The 19,783-nt window shown below is 29.6% G+C and overlaps 1 protein-coding gene across 1 annotated transcript; it reads right to left on the bottom strand.

Moving 5' to 3' along the window:
* Positions 1 to 2,211: 2,211 nt before the first annotated feature.
* On the bottom strand, positions 2,212 to 4,724 carry LOC120083505 (tetrahydrocannabinolic acid synthase-like). Its single transcript, XM_039039280.1, has 2 exons — positions 3,845 to 4,724; positions 2,212 to 3,036 (listed from the first exon to the last, which is right to left on the bottom strand). The coding sequence occupies exons 1-2, from the start codon at positions 4,722 to 4,724 to the stop codon at positions 2,285 to 2,287; spliced, it is 1,632 nt and encodes a 543-aa protein (XP_038895208.1). The 3' UTR covers positions 2,212 to 2,284.
* Positions 4,725 to 19,783: the final 15,059 nt, after the last annotated feature.

Raw genomic sequence — 19,783 nt, 5'->3', positions numbered from 1 at the left:
TAATTCAAAATTTTATAATAAAAAAACTTGCCAACTATGAATTTTTTCAAATCGGCCAACTTCTATTTTATAATTTTTCTCTAGTGAATTCCACAGATTCTTTGCTATATCAACACTACTATACACATTGTAAACTGTGTTGTCCAGTCCATTCAGAATATAATTCTTGCATAGGTATTCAACATGTTTCCACGCATCATAAACAAGTTGTTTTTCTTTGTCAGATTTTCCCTTAGATAAAATAGGAGCATCGCCTTTGAGAAATTTTGTCAAGTTCAAAATGGTGAGATAAAACATCTTTTGTCGCCAACGTTTAAAATCAACACCGTCAAAATTTTTCAGGCTTCTTCCCATGAACAACCCCAACAATGGGAATAGAATTAAGATTATTTGAAGTCATATCTTCGAAATAAATAAAACAGAATAAACTATAAAACAACTTAAAAAAGAAAAATCAAACACCTACAAAACATTATTATTGGGTCTAGATTGCAAATCAAAATCAAGAAAATAAAGCTACTGTTTATGCCAATTACTTTTTAGGAGTAAATCACCAAATGAAATTAAATATGTAAAATATTAGAAGCAGAATTCTAGTGCAGAATTCCAAAAAAATATGGGAAAGGAAAAAAATAAAATATTAACAAATTTCATAAATATTCAATAAAGACGATAATTTTGTATTTCCTTAAAAACCATCACCCAAAGAAATATATAAATAAAATCACATTGATTGTACACACCATAAGCAAACGAAACCAAATATATAACATTATATATATTATAAAAAGAATATTTGGTTTTTGAATTCAAAAAGTAGTAATTTGAAGATACATACAAGACATAATCAAAATTATTTCATAAAATATATAAACATAAAAACAAAAAAGTAAACAAACCAAAATGAGATATACAAAGAATCAAAATGAAATTCCAATGTTTTGCTAAATGAAGGCAATCAGCGAAAACACATAAATTAGAAAGAAAATTGTCAAAGTGAATGTTATAGGGAAAAAGGTTCACAAAATTCTTTCTCGAATTACTTTTCAGATGTAAAAAGTAAAATTACAAATAATAAAAAAATAAAATTCAAATTCAAATTCGAAGTCGGGCTAAAATTTTGAAATACATAACAAAATCTACTAAAACCAACAAAATCTCACCCACCAAATTTCAAGGAAAAAAAACTGAACCCATGGATATCACGGAATATTCACAAATTGCACACTGAAATTTCACTCAATTGAAAATCAGATAACTAATGAATTTTATCACACATAAAATCTAGATGCACAAATTCGTCTTAAGATTCTTATGATGCAAAAACACATATATGATATATAAAAACAAATTACATATACATTAAAGATCTGAGCCCAACAAATTCACGTTATCTCCTTAAGACAAATTTAATCACCCTAATGTCTGAGTTTAGAGAGTAATTATCTTTCAGGATAGAACATATCACCTTTCTTACAGATATAACACCCCGTCCACAAGATCGATATATCGAACTTCCTAAATACGAAGATGGAGAGAACATTAAAGTAAGAAAACACTATGGAAAATTGTGTTTTTTTTTAAATCAAATTGAAAAAATGACATATTTATAGACTAATTCGCTGCCATTCGAATAGTCGTGTCATTTTTTTAATTTAGTTATTTATGAAAGAATGTAACCATTTATAAAAAAATATAATTTATGGAAGGAAAAAGATGTAACCCTACCTGAAAAATGACACGTCATTTATTCCAACATTGATGACCTCTTAATGGAACCAGATTGATCCATGACTACTTGCGACTGTTGAGATTTCTCACCCTCTACGTGTGATATGAATTTCGGCAGCACCTCCCCTAAGGCTTCAAGCCAAATCCACAATGAAGTCCTAGAAAGTGGATGATTGATTTAATTTAAAAAATGCAACGGGGAATATATTAAATCCCCTTAAATATGTTGACCTTTTAACGGTATCAATATAGACCACGACTAACATCAATTATAATCTATACTAGAGACTATATTGAAATACATCATACGGACAAAAAAACTGTAATCTAAAGTAATTAGTGACCATGACCATGTGATCGTGATCTATATCAAAATTGGTAGTTGCGACATGGAATATGAAATTGGAAAGTTTAAACATATTGGTTTTTATTACAATCCAAGTGTAGATACGAGAATTTGAACTTCCATATTTCTCCAAAGATCTAAAAAGTACATGTCAATTATTGTTGAGCAATACTCATTTTTTTCGTCTTAATTATATAGTTTACATTATCAAATTGTACTATATTTTATGTCGGTTAAGGTGGGTATGCTTTGCTCATTTCTAAAGAAATTTGTGGGATCAATCTTAGTTTTAACATGCACTAACCTATCAAAATTCTTTCCAAAATACTTGAGCCCCCAAACTCTTGCACGATTATAGCTTGTTTTTCCACACTTGTTGTTTGTTCCAATGTCAAGATCTCTATAATTGTTATATGCTGCCCTCGGCGATTTCGAGACAAAAGGAGTCATATAATCATAAATGACCCGTACCCAATTTAGGTGTCTTTTCTCAGCATCAATGCTTTGTTCTTTCCACTTGACATAGTAACCAAGTTTGTATATATTTCCGGCTCTATGTGGGAAAGGAGTTAGGGACTCAGAAATCTCACTCATTCTCCCTCCATAAGGAATAAACATAATTTGTGCCACTTCTATATCTTCAGCTTTTAATCTTTTGAACATGGTCTTGAATGAAGCCTTAGAAATTGGTTCCTTGACATAGTCTGATTTGATTTTGGTGCTTAGACCAGAGGGAGGTGCTCTATTTAGTAGAACTTCAAGGGCTTCTTGTTTTGGAAAGCCAGCCATTATGAGAACTGATTTGATCCAGCTCATTTCTGAACAATCTTCCTTTGCCAAACCCAACTCTGAGAAATTAGTGTTCAAAATTGTCACAAGCTCATTTACCTTTCCTAAAAAGAAAGAGGAAAATAGAGCCATTGGGTTTGTTTTGCCTCCTTCTTGAGTTGAATTCCCACCTACATAAATATTTATATTTAAAACTCTTAGCTAAATTCTAAAAACAAATTTTTTTAATAAAAACATTCTTTTTGTCCCTGTGGTAACTATATGCTTTTTTTTTTTTAAATTAAGTCTATTTATCCTCTCATTTTCTTACAATAATTTACATCTTTATTAAGTAAAAGAGATAAATTTTTAACCAAAAATTTCAAAAACAAAAATAGTTTAATCTTCTTTAGTTTTCAAAACATGATTGGTTTTAGAAAATATTAGTTAAATTTAGATAACAAAGCATGACATTTAGAGGCGAGAAGGTATTTTTAAATTTAATTTTAAAAAACTAAAAACCAAAAGTTAAGACCCTTTTTTATAATCATTTGGCTTTTTGTTTTTGTTTTTGAAAATTAAGCTTATTTCATTCACATTTCTTACATTAATTTGCATATTTCTTGACTACAACGTTTTAATTCTTAATCAAATTCAAAAAACAAAAACAACCTTTTGAAAGCTATTTTTTTAATTCTCAAATTTTTTACTTAGTTTTTTAAACCATTATGAAAAGTAAATAATAAAGGAAGAATTTTGGAGGTGGGATTATGTCTATAGATTTCATTTTAAAAAACAAAAACAAGAAACAAAATAATTACCAAACATGATCTAAATGATTACGACCATGTGAGACTTTAGGTTTCAAGACTTGGATTGATTATTTTTTAAAACATGCCACAAAACCTAGAAACTAATAGATGAAAGTAGTATTTCTATGGATTACCATAAACATAAAACCAATCAATCCAAGTTAAAAAGGGAGAACTATTATAATACCAATCAGACTAATGCCAAGTAAAAGATTTTCATCCAATTTGTTAGTCACATATTGCCATCGATGGATCAGCTTGATTGTATCTTCTTCCTCCAAATTTCTGTTAATTCCGCATATGGTCACCGTCGCCGGAACTCGAACAAGCTTCACCTTCCATGCCACCACAATTCCAAAGCTCCCTCCGCCGCCGCCTCTAATGGCCCAAAACAAATCCTCCCCCATCGACTCTCTATCATAAACCTTTCCATTAGCATCAATAAAAGAAGCATCAATTACATTATCAGCAGCAAGACCATATTTCCTCATCAACCATCCAAATCCACCACCACTCAAATGCCCGCCGACGCCCACCGTCGGGCAAGAGCCAGCTGGGAAAGCAAGTGTTCGACTTTTCTCAGCAATTCTGTAATAGAGTTCACCTAGAGTTGCCCCGGATTGAACCCATGCAGTTTCGTTTTCGACGTCAATTGCGATGGACTTGAGATTTATTAGGTCGACGACGACAAACGGAACGTCGGATATGTAAGAAAGACCCTCGAAGTCATGACCGCCACTACGAGTTCGGATTTGAAGGGCATGGGATTTGGAGCAGATGATGGCTGCTTGAATGTGTGAAACATGTGAGGGAGTGATGATGGCTAGTGGCTTTGGGGTTTCTTTTGATGAGAATCTGAGATTTTGAATGGAGAAGTTCAAGATTGATGAATAGGAGGAGTTGATGGGAGTGTAAATTAGATTAGAAATGGGATAAGTGCTTAGAGAATTATTGAGAAGACATTGGACAAAATTTTCATGTTTTTTAGTGGAAAAAACTACCCATGATGGAGATATGGATAGAACAATAAAGGTGAGAGCAAAAGGGGTTAGAAGAAAAGACTTCATAACTATTCTGAGAATTTTGTGTGTTGAGAAACTGAATTATTTATAGGAGCATTGAAAATGTTTATGGCATATACTAATAGTCTTTTAGATAAATTTTGTAACTATTTTTTACTTTATATTTATTTGAAAGTGAGTCCAGCTCAACAGTAATTAATAAAAGTGGAAGGATAAAATCGGCCATTTATATTTAATTTTTTAAAAAAAAAATCAACCTTCCAACTTATTTTAATTGTTATGTATATTAACCTTCCAACTTATTTTAATTTTTATGTATTTTCATTCATATATTAATATTGTATTGAATAAATAATTTGATCTCATTACTATTTTTGAGGCATTAAATATAGGGCATATGTGGAAGTGATTTTTAATCAGTTAAAACCACATATAAACATCACCTCAATCGTTGAGAATAAATTTAGGCTTTATTTGGTAATTATTTTTTTTTGTTTTTTTAAAATAAATATACGGATATTATTTCCACTCCATTTCTTTCTTTATTATCTATTTTTTATCAATAGTTTAAAAATTCAAGCCAAATTTTGAGAACTAAAAAAAGTAAGTCTTATTTAGTAACCATTTTTTTTTTTTAAAATTAACTATATAGATACTACTTCTACCTCTAAAATTTATTCCTTTGTTGTCTACTTTTCATCAATAGTTTAAAAAATCAAGCAAAATTTTGAGAACTTAAAAAGGTAGCTTTCAAAAAGTTGTTTTTATTTTTGGAGTTCGACTAAAAATTCAACCATTGTAATAAGAAGATGCAAATTATTGTAAGAAATGTGGATGATATAGGCTTAATTTTAAAAAACAAAAACAAAAAACTAAATGCTTATCAAACGGGGTCATAGCTTTCAAAAAGTTATTTTTGCTTTTGAAATTTGGTTAAAAATTCAAATATTGTACCTAAGAAAGTTACAAATCATGGTAAGAAATGTGGATGAAATATGTATACTTTTTTAAAACAAAAACAAAAAACTAAATGGTTATCAAACGAGACCTTAATGTTTAATCCTACATGTTTAAATACAATTTTCATATAACTAAAATTCATCTTAAATTATTAAATGTACGATGTTGGGAGGTAATTTGGAGATGACAAAAGTTTTTTTTGTGTTCCCAAATCTACTAAAAAAAAAACAACACAAAAAATGTAACAGTAGGAATTTATATGATCGTTACTTAAGTGTGGTTCTCGTTGCAACTATATATTAGAAAAGTAAAAACTAAAACCTTCTTTCACCTTCGATATTGTTGATTAAACTGGTTATGGTAGATTTAAATATATACAGTAGAATTTAATTAAAATTAATTAAATTAAAAAAATGGATGAAGAATTAACCTGGTCGAAACTTAGAATAATTAGTGGTTGTATCAAGTACTATATTTTTAGGTTTTGATTGTAGATCACATTCTTGATGTAAATTTAAAAATAGTACGAAAAACCATTTTTTTTTCAAATTAAGGGTTCCCTTGAATCTTCTTCATCAATATATTTTATCAAAATGTTGTTCTATATACATGCGAAGACGTGGATCATGCTCTACTACTCAAATATATATATATATAAAAGGTGTGTGCATCATGCAACAATGAAGCAGATATTGAGATTCATTATAATATTGAAGTAGAATTTTGTATCTATATCAAGATATAATTAATGAAAGCAACCATTTTATGGAGGCATTAGTAACGGTATGATATACCGAATTGAATTCATATGTTTTTAGAGTTTATATGTTTGTAGAATTCGTATATCTGTATTTTGGGTGTTTGGGATGTTAAGTTCATATGTTAGAGATATATTGTACAATTATTTTTACAAAAATAATGAGATTTATTTTAAATATAGCGAAATGAATTAAAATATTTATATGATATAGCAAAATTTCACTATCTATCTACAATAGACCGTGATAGATCGCGATAGACTACTAATTATATCTATCTGTGTCACGATATACACAGATATTAGTCTATCGAAATCTATCACTGCTTATCCTAGATAGGCTGTGATATTTTGCTACATTTATAAATATTTTCAGTAGTTTTATCATTTAAAATAACTTTCCTAAGTAATATCTTTTTATGATGATTATTTTTGTTTGGAAACTTTTTTTATTCAATAATTTTATAATAATTTTTTAATAAACTATAGAATGCACCTTATTTAATTGTTTTTTAAGCACACATGTATCGTTGGGAGTTTTAGAAAATGTGGTTTAAGATTTACTTTTGGATAATGCATTTCATTTTATATATTTTTAAATTAAAACAATCATTTTACAAATTTGAGCATGTGACATTTCTAGTTAAGTTATTTTTATTTTAACAATTTTGATAAATCTTCTTAAATTAAAAACATTTGTGTGTCAGACAACTTTTTCTTAAAAGTGTTACAAGCTTGTTTTATTTCTCACATGATAAAAGTGATTTTTTTAATGTTAAATTACCATAAAAAACAACCATAAAATACTATGAACTAATAAAAAAAAATCGAGAATTCAACATTTTGATAGAAGTTTGGTACTTTTGTATCAACAAAGGTGTTTTTATTGACAATATTGTGTGTCAACTTAAATATAAACATTTATTGATGTTTTATATGTATTTTTAAATTACTAATTATTTTTGGCTTTAAATTAAGTTTTATTGAAAGTTTTATGTCACAAGCGTTAATAGAATAAAAAAACTTGTTTGTCAACAAAACCCAAATTTGTAGTAGTCATAATTTAAAATAATGGTTGGTGGAGTCGGTGGAGTTGGATTGGCCGTCAACAGTAGTGGTTAGATGTTGTTGGAGTTTGCCACAGGCAGTGGTTGCCAGAGTTGTCTATTGGAGGTGGTAGTTGGAATTGGCCATTAGAGGTTGTCGTTGGAGTTGGCCGTCGGAGGTGGTTGCCGGAGTTGGACGTCGAAGGTAGTCACGAAAGTCGGTCATTGGAGGTGGTCGTCGGAGTTGAGCAACGAGGCATCGATTGTGATGGGGACTAAGTGCACGGTTAGTAGACATAGTATAAAATGTCAATATCATACAAAGTTGGCCTCCCAAACAATGAGTTGAGTTCATATCTCAACTTAACTTGTCTCGTCTCGTCTCATCTCATATCTTTACCAAAGCATCCCCTAAGGTTGATTTTAAATATTATATACAATTCTTTTGAGTTCAACACGTGTAATTGAAGGATTCAAACTAGTTCTCAACTTCTTGGTTCACATCAAGCCTAAATCAATTCAGAGCCATGTTTAAGTATACAAAACATGCCCCCATTTTTTAAAGAATAAAGCATGACCATTTTAGGACTTATTTGATAATAGTCTCGTTTTCTATCTTATATTTTGTGTTTTTGTTTATCACTTTTTAAGAAACTGATTTATTTAAAAATCATTTATATTTCTTTTTTTTTAATTTTAAGAAACATATCTAGAAAAAGAATTCAAAATTATAAAATTATATAAAAAAGGTACTTTAATGTATTTATCCTTCTTTTGTTTCTCTCTTAACATTAACCTTCCTTTTACATGACAACATCAGGCTTTGCTTCATTCGTATAGAGGGTGTGCATGTGAAATCATGTGGGATTCATGTCCAAGGTTTGATCCTATACATATCATTCAAGGCGAATCACTCGAGGGAAAAATAATAGTGTAGATAAATTTTGAACAAGATTTTTAGGATAGAAATAATTGTATTATTGTTTGTTAGAATGTTTTGTCCTCACTTACATTCTTCTTAAGAAAATTCCCAAGAGGTCACCCAACATAAAATTGCTCTATGTTATGCATGTTTACAGAATTTCTCGTTAGAATAGATAGTAACTTTCAATTCTTTGAAGCATTTTTTAGCCATACTTTCATATCCCTAATATCTCTCTCATTCGAATGTGATCTCGATTTATTCTTGTACCCTTCTTAAACTTGAACATTATAGAGACAATAGAAAAACCTAGATGAGCTATGAGCAGACCTATTCCAATCTTGACGCACAATGCTAATGTTAATGGAATGAAAAGAGGACATCAAATGCTAGACATTCACAAGGATAGTACTAACCTCCATATGAGGCTCAATCGTACAATTTATCAAATTAACAACTCACTGTTCAATTTTTGCAAAATATTAGATGAGGAATTGTTATATACCTAAAAGATTTAAGTAGTGATGAGCTCTAAGCATAAAAAAAAAAAAAAAAAAAAAATCTATGTCTATGGTTTCGTATCATCCCAATTTGAAGTACTTCAACTTTGATATACTACCTCTGTTATGTGAGTGATATAATGCTTTGTGTGCATGCTTTTGTAATTTGGATTGGGAAAGAGATTTTTATGTGATTGTAATGATATTTTTCTGTTTATTCACGCAGTAGTAATTCGAGGTTTTTTCCCCGATAATCAGAAAATCGTAATAAAAGTCACCTCGACTAGAATGACTAATACCAGGCCCTAGCAGATAGGAGACGTACATGACTCCCTAAAACCATACAAAGCTGTCATGACCTCCATTGAAACTCATCAATCAAGACTATCCCAAACCCAAGTAAACCAAACACATCCATCAGTGACATTAGAATTGTTAAATTATTATAATTGAGTAAGCTAGCTTTGACAAATTATAGAAGGATTAGATCATGTCCTCGTAGTTGAAAATTTCAGTTTTTCGATTGAAATTTCGAGATTTTCATCAACTCCAAATTTCAATAAGAGGAGAATTTTGATTTTCCACAAATTTCTCAAAATTCTCATCTAAATATTGATATTTTCATCGAAATTATCGTTTTTTTTTTAAGAATAACAATTAGTTCAATAGAAGTTTTTTCTCTTTTGCTATAAAAAATTTTATTTTCAAGAAAGAGTAGATTCATTTTTAACTTCATTCAAAAACCTTTTTCAATTGACTTTTTAAATGATTTTATCTCAAAATTGAATTGACGTGAGTTTTTATTTCTTTTATCATCCAAAATTTTTGTCTCCAAAAAATCAAAATTGAGAAAAATAACATATATTTCTTTTTAATCATTAAAAACTTGTCCATTGATTTTTCACATAATTCCACCTTAAACATTAATTGATGTGTGTTCTCTAATATTTCCTCTCATTTTCTCTCAAGCTCTATTTATTGTGGAATTATTTTTTTCTTTTTTCTTTTCTATTATGTTATGTTTAATGTTATGTTTTTTGTATCCCTCTTATGTTTAATATTATATTTTTTATATCCTTATTATGTTATATTATTTAAGTTTAATGCTATGATTTTTCATTCTTGTATCCACTTCATTTTATAATAAACAATTTACAATAATGTTGTATGCAAATATTTGATGTCCTTCAATTTTGTAGTTAATTATCAATATTTTATATTATTTTGTAAATATTATGTCATTTATTTTTTAAATTTATGCTCTTGCATCGACATCTACACATATATTTTATAATATCCATCTAAATGTTATCTTTCTTTATTACAATGATGATTGAAAATGGTCAATTATAGTCTAATTCAACCACAACCAAAGTTTCATTAACGAATTATAACAATTTCCATCAATTTTCAAAAAACATTACTGAAATTTCTATCGACATCGATATCTCCATAATATTAGGATCTCAATATTTCCATCGACATTGATATTTCAAATCTTACCTGTCCTAAGGAGCAGTGTTGAAGCATTATTTTATATATATTGTAATAGACTTCTTTTGAAATCAAGTTTCATACAATGACTATCGTTCATGATGCATAATCAGTATATAATGGTGTGGCTCTTCATTGTAATAATTCAGTCAATAAAATATTTATTTCATAATTAAATATAGATTGATTTATGTGATACCTATCTCCTTCTTTTTGTTTTTTTTTTTTTTTTTTTTTTGGTAATGACTTGAAAATTAAAATGATGTAATAAATTGAAGTATAAACAAATTACAGCATCCAACGATGATGGGAAAATCTTGGACAGCATGCAGCATTCTTCTCTAAACACTTAACTATCACTGAAGGGTATAAGGCATGGGAAAGAACCAAATTTGGCCTCACAATTATTGGATAGCATGATGATGAGGGTTGGCTGAGAATTTCCTTTTATATATCTTAGTGATGTCTTTTAAAAAATTACTAACAAAAAATGCAAAGAATTAAGAAACAAAATCAAATTATAAAATTTAGTACTGTTTCAATACAGTTTTCATTTTTGGGATTTGATTCTCTATACTTCTAAAAACAGATATGAATCCTTAAATAATAGGTAAGTGGACCCACTAAATTTTGGACCTACTAAAAATCTATACTATAGATAACCTATAAAGGGAAAATTAAAATTTTTAGGAGGTGTTTAGGTCTTTTAACTTCGAGTTGAACGAGTAGATTATTATATGAATCCTTCATCACTCCTTGAATCTCATTTACATCTTATCTCATGATAAGTTAAAATACATCAAGTGGTGTAAGAATATTTGATGTTGGGTTTTTCTCCCATATCATATTTCATAATTTGTGTATACGGACGTAGGGCCAAGCGCAATGTAATTACGTAGATGCCATGTTGCGCTAAGAGCTCAGACCGAAGTGAAGAGCTAATTGTTTAGTCTGCAACATTGTACATGCCATCTCTTGGAGAGTGCAATTCTTGTGCGACAAACAATGAGAGATAAAAATTATATTTAACATGATTAGCAACATTAATAGTCCACAAATAACAATTATTAGAACATCATGACAAGAGACTTTTTGCTATTAGTCACTGAACATGTTTTTTGAGAAGTTAACATTGAGACATTGATCACATAACTAACTCATGCATATGAGATTTACTATTAGACCTTCCACGAGCACGACATTCTTGAGAAAAGGAAGTCCAGTATATTGAAGTTGTCATTTGCTAATAATCTTGCCTTTTGCACTCTCACCAAATGTGACATGATAAAAAACCATAGATTGTTGCAAAATGACTTTTCATTTGTCACATGTCTAGAGCATCCACCATCAAAGTACCATGAATGATGATTGAAGAGAAGTGAAAGCAACATGACATATTGTATTTGAGTTCAACTCGGCGGCTTTTGGAGACCACTCTTGTCGAAACTTGTGCAATTGTAGTAAATCAACTTCAACCTTCCTAACATTCTTACGTTGCACCCAAGACCTGTTATTGTTCCTCTGATGTAAACGGGAACAATATGGTCCTATGTATGACCTTAATTTCTAAGACAGTGACAGGTCCACTTTTGTCTCAGTGATGAGACACGAGTTTGAAATATTTTGACCATTCTTTCAGACATTTTGTGCAACATCCGATTGACATCATGCGATCCATTTTTTAACCCTCTGAGTCTTAGAAGAAGAACTAACAAAGAATCTAGATTCTTTACTCTTGTTACAGTATCCAAGACCATGCAAATCTCCATAGTCTTTTTCCATAAATATGATTTTATCTAGATCATTTGTTCTAGAATAATTAAGCATTCGTACATACTATGTCATAGAGTCAAGTTCATACTTGACTTGGTTCACTTCTCTTTTCACCTCAAAAACTGTTGTAAAAAGTCAGTGATTCTGATCAAGAATCAGATTCGCTATCCTTTACTTCTGTACTTCCAAGGCCTTAAAGTCCTCAAACAAATTTTTTATATAACCTTTTGTAAGGATCACTGGAAAATTCGTTGAATACGTTGTTGGTTTGATTTCGGTTACGAAATCAACAATTAAATAACACAAAAAAGAACGTAGAGATAGTGAAAATTGACATATAGATATACGTGGTTCACTAACAGTATTATTAGGGAGAATGTTTTTAGAAAATTACATCAAACGGCGGCTCTAAGATTAGAGAGTTTATATAACGCACTACTTTAAACACGTAAATAACTACAAATAAATAAATATGGTAAATACGAATTCTGAATAGGTTGGTTGTTCGAAGCACCAACAAACAAATTCAAGACATTCCAATGATTTCTATTGTGATAGAATGATTAATTTATTTGCTATTGTTTGCTCAGGTTATCTTTTAATTAGACATAAGTTTTTTCGAACCAAACTCAAATATAAATTCGATTAGAGTGTCTCAGTGAATACCAGGATTGAATAGAGGGACTTTTATGACAATTAATTAAAATTGATTTTAGAGATTTTCACAAATTAAGATAAATGAAATTTTTGTTGAATGTTGAACTAATAAAGTACAAGACTATCTAAAGGCTAATGCAAGGAGAGGCAAAATGAGAGATGTGTTGAGGGTGAAAGGTGGGTATGCGCTAATGGTGGATGTGCAACGTGAGTATAGTAAGCTTGATTTAAATGACTAACAATCAACAGGTAATGTAAGATTGAGAAGATGTATCAATGTTCACGCGAGTTTATACATAAGGATCCATTCACATGTCTTTAACTGAACAAAGGTAACCACTTTTTAGTGTTTAAGCCACATTAATTTTATCTCTAAGATACGTGCTTAAGTTAAATAAACAAAACATTATCTTTATTTCTAAAACCACTACTTTTCCTATTTAATGATTTCCACAACCACTTACTCTCTTAAGTAGTTGTTACTTCTACTTAAATTGATTGATCAGATGGATTCATAAAATAAAATTATGCACACATTAAACAAGATGAACTTCTACTTATGCAAAGCTCGTTAGAACATTGATTTCTTCATCCCAACCTATTAAGAACTTAGCCACTCGTTGTGGAGAAAGGTAACACATGGATGGATGAAAGATTATGAAGATCATGATTTATATTAAGAATGAAGTACAATCACAATGTCAATATCTTAATACAATTTTAAAAGAGAACATATAGGATGGATGAAAGAAATGTTGATAGAGAAGTAAAAGTGTCAAGCTGTCGGTCATAGTCTTCTGCTTCCTTTGGCTATCTTGATTATCTATCTACACTTATGCTAGAAAAATGAAGGATGACTCTCTCCTTTGTCTTTTTCCTCTTCTAGAACTAAAGAATTTCTCCTCTAGAATAGAAGGAAGAAGAAAGCTTGGACAAAGAAGGACGAAGAAGTAGTCAGGGAGAAGAAGTTGTAGAGATGAGAAGAAACTGAAAGTGTGCGAAATTTAAGCTATTTACAGTTTCACTTGATAGTTTCTCAAAACTCTTTCTAATGTTTATTTGACACACTTTGCATTTAATTTCATACCCTGCTCTGCCACTTTCCTCGCATCATCAGTGTACGGTTGAAAGCCTTAACAAAAGGAAGAATACTTAACCATTATTTGTTATTAATTTAGGTATTCTGAAATACTGGCACACTATGAAATACAGATATACTACATAGACCGAAGAAACAACAACATATTGTAAAATTAATCTAGGTTAAGCATGCATAAAATTAATTCTACAGAGAAAGAGAACAAACTTACTTTTGTAGAAACTCGATTGGAAATCACAAAAACTCCTTGGGATTGTAATGAACACCATCAATACATTTCCCTCCTATTCTCTGAGAATTCAGATATGTGGTTTGTGAGAACTAGAAATTAATTGGTGAAAGGATGGGAGAGTTTTTGTTTCTAGAGAGGGAAGAAAAATTTCATAGAACCTTTCTTTGATTCAATCGCAATTCACCTGCAAAACTTACATTTTGCAGGTCTCTTAACCGATAGGGGAGAGAGAAGGAACGTGGAAGAACCCACTATTCAAATAACTCCCCTATGTAGAAGTTATCTGATTTAATTAATTAATTAAATTTAGTTTAATAAATGATTTTATTTAAATCATATTTAAATAAAAATATCTCTCACATAACCTATAGTCTTAATTCAATTAATCTAATTAAATCGAATCAAATCGAATCGAATCAAATCAAATTAAATAATTATCAAATCAAATATTGAATATTTAATTTATCCTCCTAATGAATCATATTTAGTTGTATTTCTCTCATAACCTATAGTTTTAATTTGCATCAAATACACATTAATTTTAACCTATAGTTTTAATATGAATCCAATTCACATAAAATTAATATTTGAACTCCTTCAAATATTTAATTCTCCCATAAATTAATTTAGAATCATATCCAAAATTAAATTTAAAAATAAACTTTATATTACAGTTTATATTATAATGTATCATTATAAATTATATTATTTCCCTAAGTGAATTTAAACATTCAAACTCTATTCAAAACATAGTTACCTCAATTCCTTTTACGAGCTAGGAAGCAGACCTCATGGACCTACAAATCAGAAGCTCCAACAATATGAGATTAATTGGCTAAACTCATTAACATCATTAATCAATATTCGTTAACTATGGGTACACTTCAATAAAGATCCATAGTTTCACTCTTCTCACTACAGATATATTTCTGTGTCCACGGATATAGACCAATAACAATAGGTTAGTTATTCACGAGTGTTCATAACACCACTTGGGTCAAATTACTGCTTTACCCCTGGGTTATCTGTGTTCTTAAGTACCAGTTCTCCTCTAATGAACAACCTATTTATGGTTCAACCATTAAACAGAAACCTCGCTTGGGCTAGTGAGAGGGTAGGGTCATTCGTTCAAGTCCTGAAGACACCACTTAAGGGAACAGTTATCTCCTTACCCTAAAGTCAGGAAGGAGTGAAATTTATCTTGTATTGTTATGTTTCTAGCTCCCCACTAGGTCTTGTCCCTAAAATGGCAGGCTTATAATCAATAATCAACAAACTAGCCATTCTCATCCATACAAATGAAAGAAAAATCCCTCATGAACAGGAGTTCATAATACATTCAGGAGTAAGACTAAGTTACCTAGGTCATACTATTGAAATAGAAACCTAACTAGTCAACAGTGTTACATCAGGTGGTTACTTTTTGCGGCCCCGTCTTATGAAAACTCATTGCATAGGATAGCTCTACTCGCTTGTCGCCTACATGAACGCATTAAATCATTGTGTTTGTATTAAATACAAAGTGGGTCGTATCCATAGTGTCATTAAGATAAGGTACCCAACCTTATCTATATATTATAGACCCTTTAAGCTGTATCATGAACATTGATCTTTGTATGTCTCCATGTCCAGTTCAAGACTCATAAGCCAACCTAGGATATTAGTCTATTGGATTTAGTGTTATTAAGACAAAACACATACAACACAACCATTAACACTTATTGAAATAACATTGATACTCTTTATTGATGATAATCAATTACTTACATTTACTATTATGAATTGTAGGGCATAAAACCCAACAAACTTCCACTTGAACTAAAAATCTAGACAGTGATACATAATATCAAAACTAATACAATAAATTAGGGCATCCATATGCCCATTACACATCTCCTACTTCCTCTAGATTATACAATGTACATGACTCTCAAACACTTTAGTCGAGAGCGCCTTCGTAAATAGATAAGCAATGTTATGCTTCGAAGCGATCTTTGTGACATTCACATCTCCACGTTGCATAATCTCCTGTATCAGGTGATATTTCCATTCAATATGTTTTCCTCGTTTATGGCTGCGAGGATCTTTAGAGTTTGCTATTGCTCTGCTGTTGTCACAATATAATGTGATAAGCATGTCCATGTTTGGAACCCTTTCCAACTCACTTAGGAACTTCTTGAGCCAAATTGCTTTCTTTGCTGCTTCCCAAGCAACTATATATCCAGCCTCCATAGTGGAGACTACAATGCATCCTTGCTTGATGCTACACCATACTATAACTCCCTTGTTTAGGATGAACACTGATCCTGATGTAGACTTCCTAGAATCCTTGTCAGTTTAGAAACAGATTCGGTGTATCCCGTAAGGATCAAATCTTTAGCTCTATATACCAACTTGTAATTCCTCGTTCTTCTAAGATACTTGAGCATGTTCTTAACCACAGTCTAGTGGTCTGACCCTGAATTGGACTTGTACCTATCGACTATTCCCACTACATAACAAATATCTGGCCTAGTGTAGAGCATAACATACATGAAGCCGTCTACGACTGAGGCATCGAGAATACGTCTCGTATCCTCAATGTCTTCAAGTGTCCTGAGACACTATTCCTTAGATAAGTGAACTCCGTGCGTGAAAGGTAATAAACCCTTCTTAGAGTTCTATATCAAATATCGAGTTCACATTTCGTCGATATAAGTTGCTTGAGACAGAACCAACGTTTTGTCCTCGCGATCCCTAATAATTTGGATCCCAAGTACATACTACACCTCTCCAAAATATTTCATTTGGAATTGGGCTGCCAACAATTTCTTAATATCAGTAAGGTATCCCACATCAGTCCCAATGTGTAGGATATCATCCACATAAAGTACTGATAGCACAAAAAATGTGTTATTTTCTTCTTCTTAATTCTAGGTCGTTGCTTTGTTTTAATGTATTTATTTTGTGGTTTTGTAGGTTTTGGGCACTTAAAAGGTGTATTTATTTTGTGTTATATTCTTCTTCTTAATTCTAGTGGTCCGTCCCTAATAATTTAGATCCCAAGTACATACGCACGCACACGGACACACACACGCACACACACACTAACCCGTTATTAGTAAACCACATAAATCTTTTTTCGATTTCTACTTTTTTTGTTCTTTCTTTGTCGATTTCTTAATAGGAACCTCATGGTTCTCTAATATGGTATTGGAGGTAATGAAAAGTCCAAATAAGGATTCACTCCAAAAAATGGGACTATTATAGAAAATGGTGAACCTAGATAGACATTATCTTGAGCGATCATGTTAAGGATCTCAGAATGAAATGATGGGAAGATCCTATAATCTTTTAAAGATAGATAAGTTTACATCTTTTCATTGTAAATTAATTTTGAGATAAAACTCATGTTCATCTAATATATAGATTAAATTATTTCAAATTTAGATATATAGGAACTAAATCATTACTTTAACGAAAGTTTAGGTTTATTTTTCAAACATAATAAAAATAATATTGGATGATGTATAATTTTTTTTTTAATGAGATTTCAATGTCAGCGTAATATTATAATAAGGTCAAAGTTTTTATTCTGACAAAGATAAATGTCCTTTAACGTAATCCATCAAAGTCAAAAAATTATAATAGTTATTTACATTTTTTTTCCAAAAGATATTTTTTTTATTAGTTTTGATTAAGTCACTTGAGAGATTAATTCGCAGCCTCACTTTCATTAACTCATTTTTGTCAATCCTTACCTTAATTTATTTTAGGTATTTTAACTTATAATTACACCTCAACTTATTAAATAAATAATTTCATAGAAATCCAATGCCTATATGAATATATTTTTTAATGCCTATATAAAAATAAGCATTAAATAATGGACCCGTTAATATATTAATCATATTTTTAAAACTGATTATATATATAGTTTAAAAATTAACCAAACACATAAAAGACAGTTTAAATTATCATTTTAGTATATGTATTTTCATATACATTTAAATGACTTATAGTTAATTGAAATTTCATATATTAGATATAATTATTGCAAAGACCAAAATTAAAAATATAGGAAGTAAATTAATAGAATATAAAAAATGAAGCAATGACAATGATATATACAAGTTCAAAGAAACTAAAATTAAATACTACTTTAGTTCGTGTATTTTATATTTTATGGTTTATTTTGATTTTTAATACTTTCAATTCATTCATTTTGATCCATATATTTTCAATTTTTATTTATTTTTATTTATATAGTTTCAAAACATCATTTAAGCCCATGAAGTGGTAATAATTTTGATCTCTATTTACAAAATTGTAAATACAATGGAATAGGGACTATGAAAATGTTCAATTTTTAAAAATATATATAGAGACCAAACTACACATGTTGAAAGTATTGAAAAATATAAACAAACGTAGAAAGTAGAACCATAATAAAAAGACGCCAAGTATATGAGATCAAAGTAGTATTTAAGCTTAAATTATTAAAGAGTCATCCTCGGAGATACATCAAAAAATGCACTTATCTTTTGTCAATCTCACTCTAATCATGCACATATATCTATATATATATAAGAAAAAATAAGAAGAATTTAACGCGTGGCAAATTATAAATAGATAATTAGATGAAATCCAAAAAATAATAATAACCTAGAATAGATGTAAGTATTTTCTTATTAAAATTTATGAGACATATAAAGAGTATGGTTTCTGAGATACATGCAACCAAAAAGAAATTGGGAACTTTGGAGGAAAGTCCATGGGGGATCAAACTCAAAGCTTTGAAAATTGTTTGTTCTATTTTTGTGGCCGCTAAATATCAGACTTTCAAGTAAATTAACCAATAAGTTTTGTGAAGAAAATATCGTTACTAAATTATTTTAGAAATTTTGGCTTAAAAAACTATTGCTAAATTTGCAAATACCATTATACATATATATACATATACATACATATATAAATATATCCATTATTTCTAATTTAAATTCTATTTATGTCTTTTAATGACGACATATAATATTGATATCAATTGAAATATACCATGATTTTAATTATCATTGTGGAAGTTGTTTTTATTTAATTTTATTTTTTGTTGAGTTCATTCCATATCGCGTTGTTTCCCTTCTATCAATTCAATTTTGTTGGTCTGTTTTAGGTTGTGGCATTACTTTTTTATGTATCCAAACATTTGAAAAACTAGTATATCTTAATTTCGTTAATTGTATTAACTAAGATGACAAATATAAAATATGTAAATTAATTTGTTATATTTTTTAATATTTAAAATTATTTTGATATATGACATTTAAGTTATATTTAATTTGGCATAGTAATTATTTAATGTATGCATTTTATATTTCATACATTGATTGATTGGACAACAAAATTTAGAGTGAAAGAAAAACATATCAATGATACTATTGATATACCAAATATGAAGTAATCATTCAACATAAGTTTTGCTATTCTTAAAGTATAATATCAGGTATTTTAATTTTATACCAGTATTAATTTAAAATGTATTTCAAATATATTACTGGTGTATCAATAGTATATTTCAAAATGTAATACTAAGTATTAAATTGGTGTATCATTAGTTTATTGATACTCATTCAAAATTCATTTAAAAATTTATAATGGTGTATCAATAAGTTATTAATAGTCATTATA

This window comes from Benincasa hispida, chromosome 8 (assembly GCF_009727055.1).
Source record: "Benincasa hispida cultivar B227 chromosome 8, ASM972705v1, whole genome shotgun sequence".
Classification (NCBI taxonomy): domain Eukaryota; kingdom Viridiplantae; phylum Streptophyta; class Magnoliopsida; order Cucurbitales; family Cucurbitaceae; genus Benincasa; species Benincasa hispida.
The sequence above is the reverse complement of the archived record's forward strand: the minus strand, read 5'-3'. Positions and strand labels throughout refer to the sequence as shown.

Bases quoted from the DNA above. Each gene is read 5' to 3' on its own strand.
- LOC120083505 (XM_039039280.1), bottom strand. From the start codon at position 4,724: ATGAAGTCTTTTCTTCTAACCCCTTTTGCTCTCACCTTTATTGTTCTA. The intron at 3,037-3,844 runs GTATTATAATAG...ATATTTATGTAG, and splicing joins ACTTGGCATTAGTCTGATTG to GTGGGAATTCAACTCAAGAA.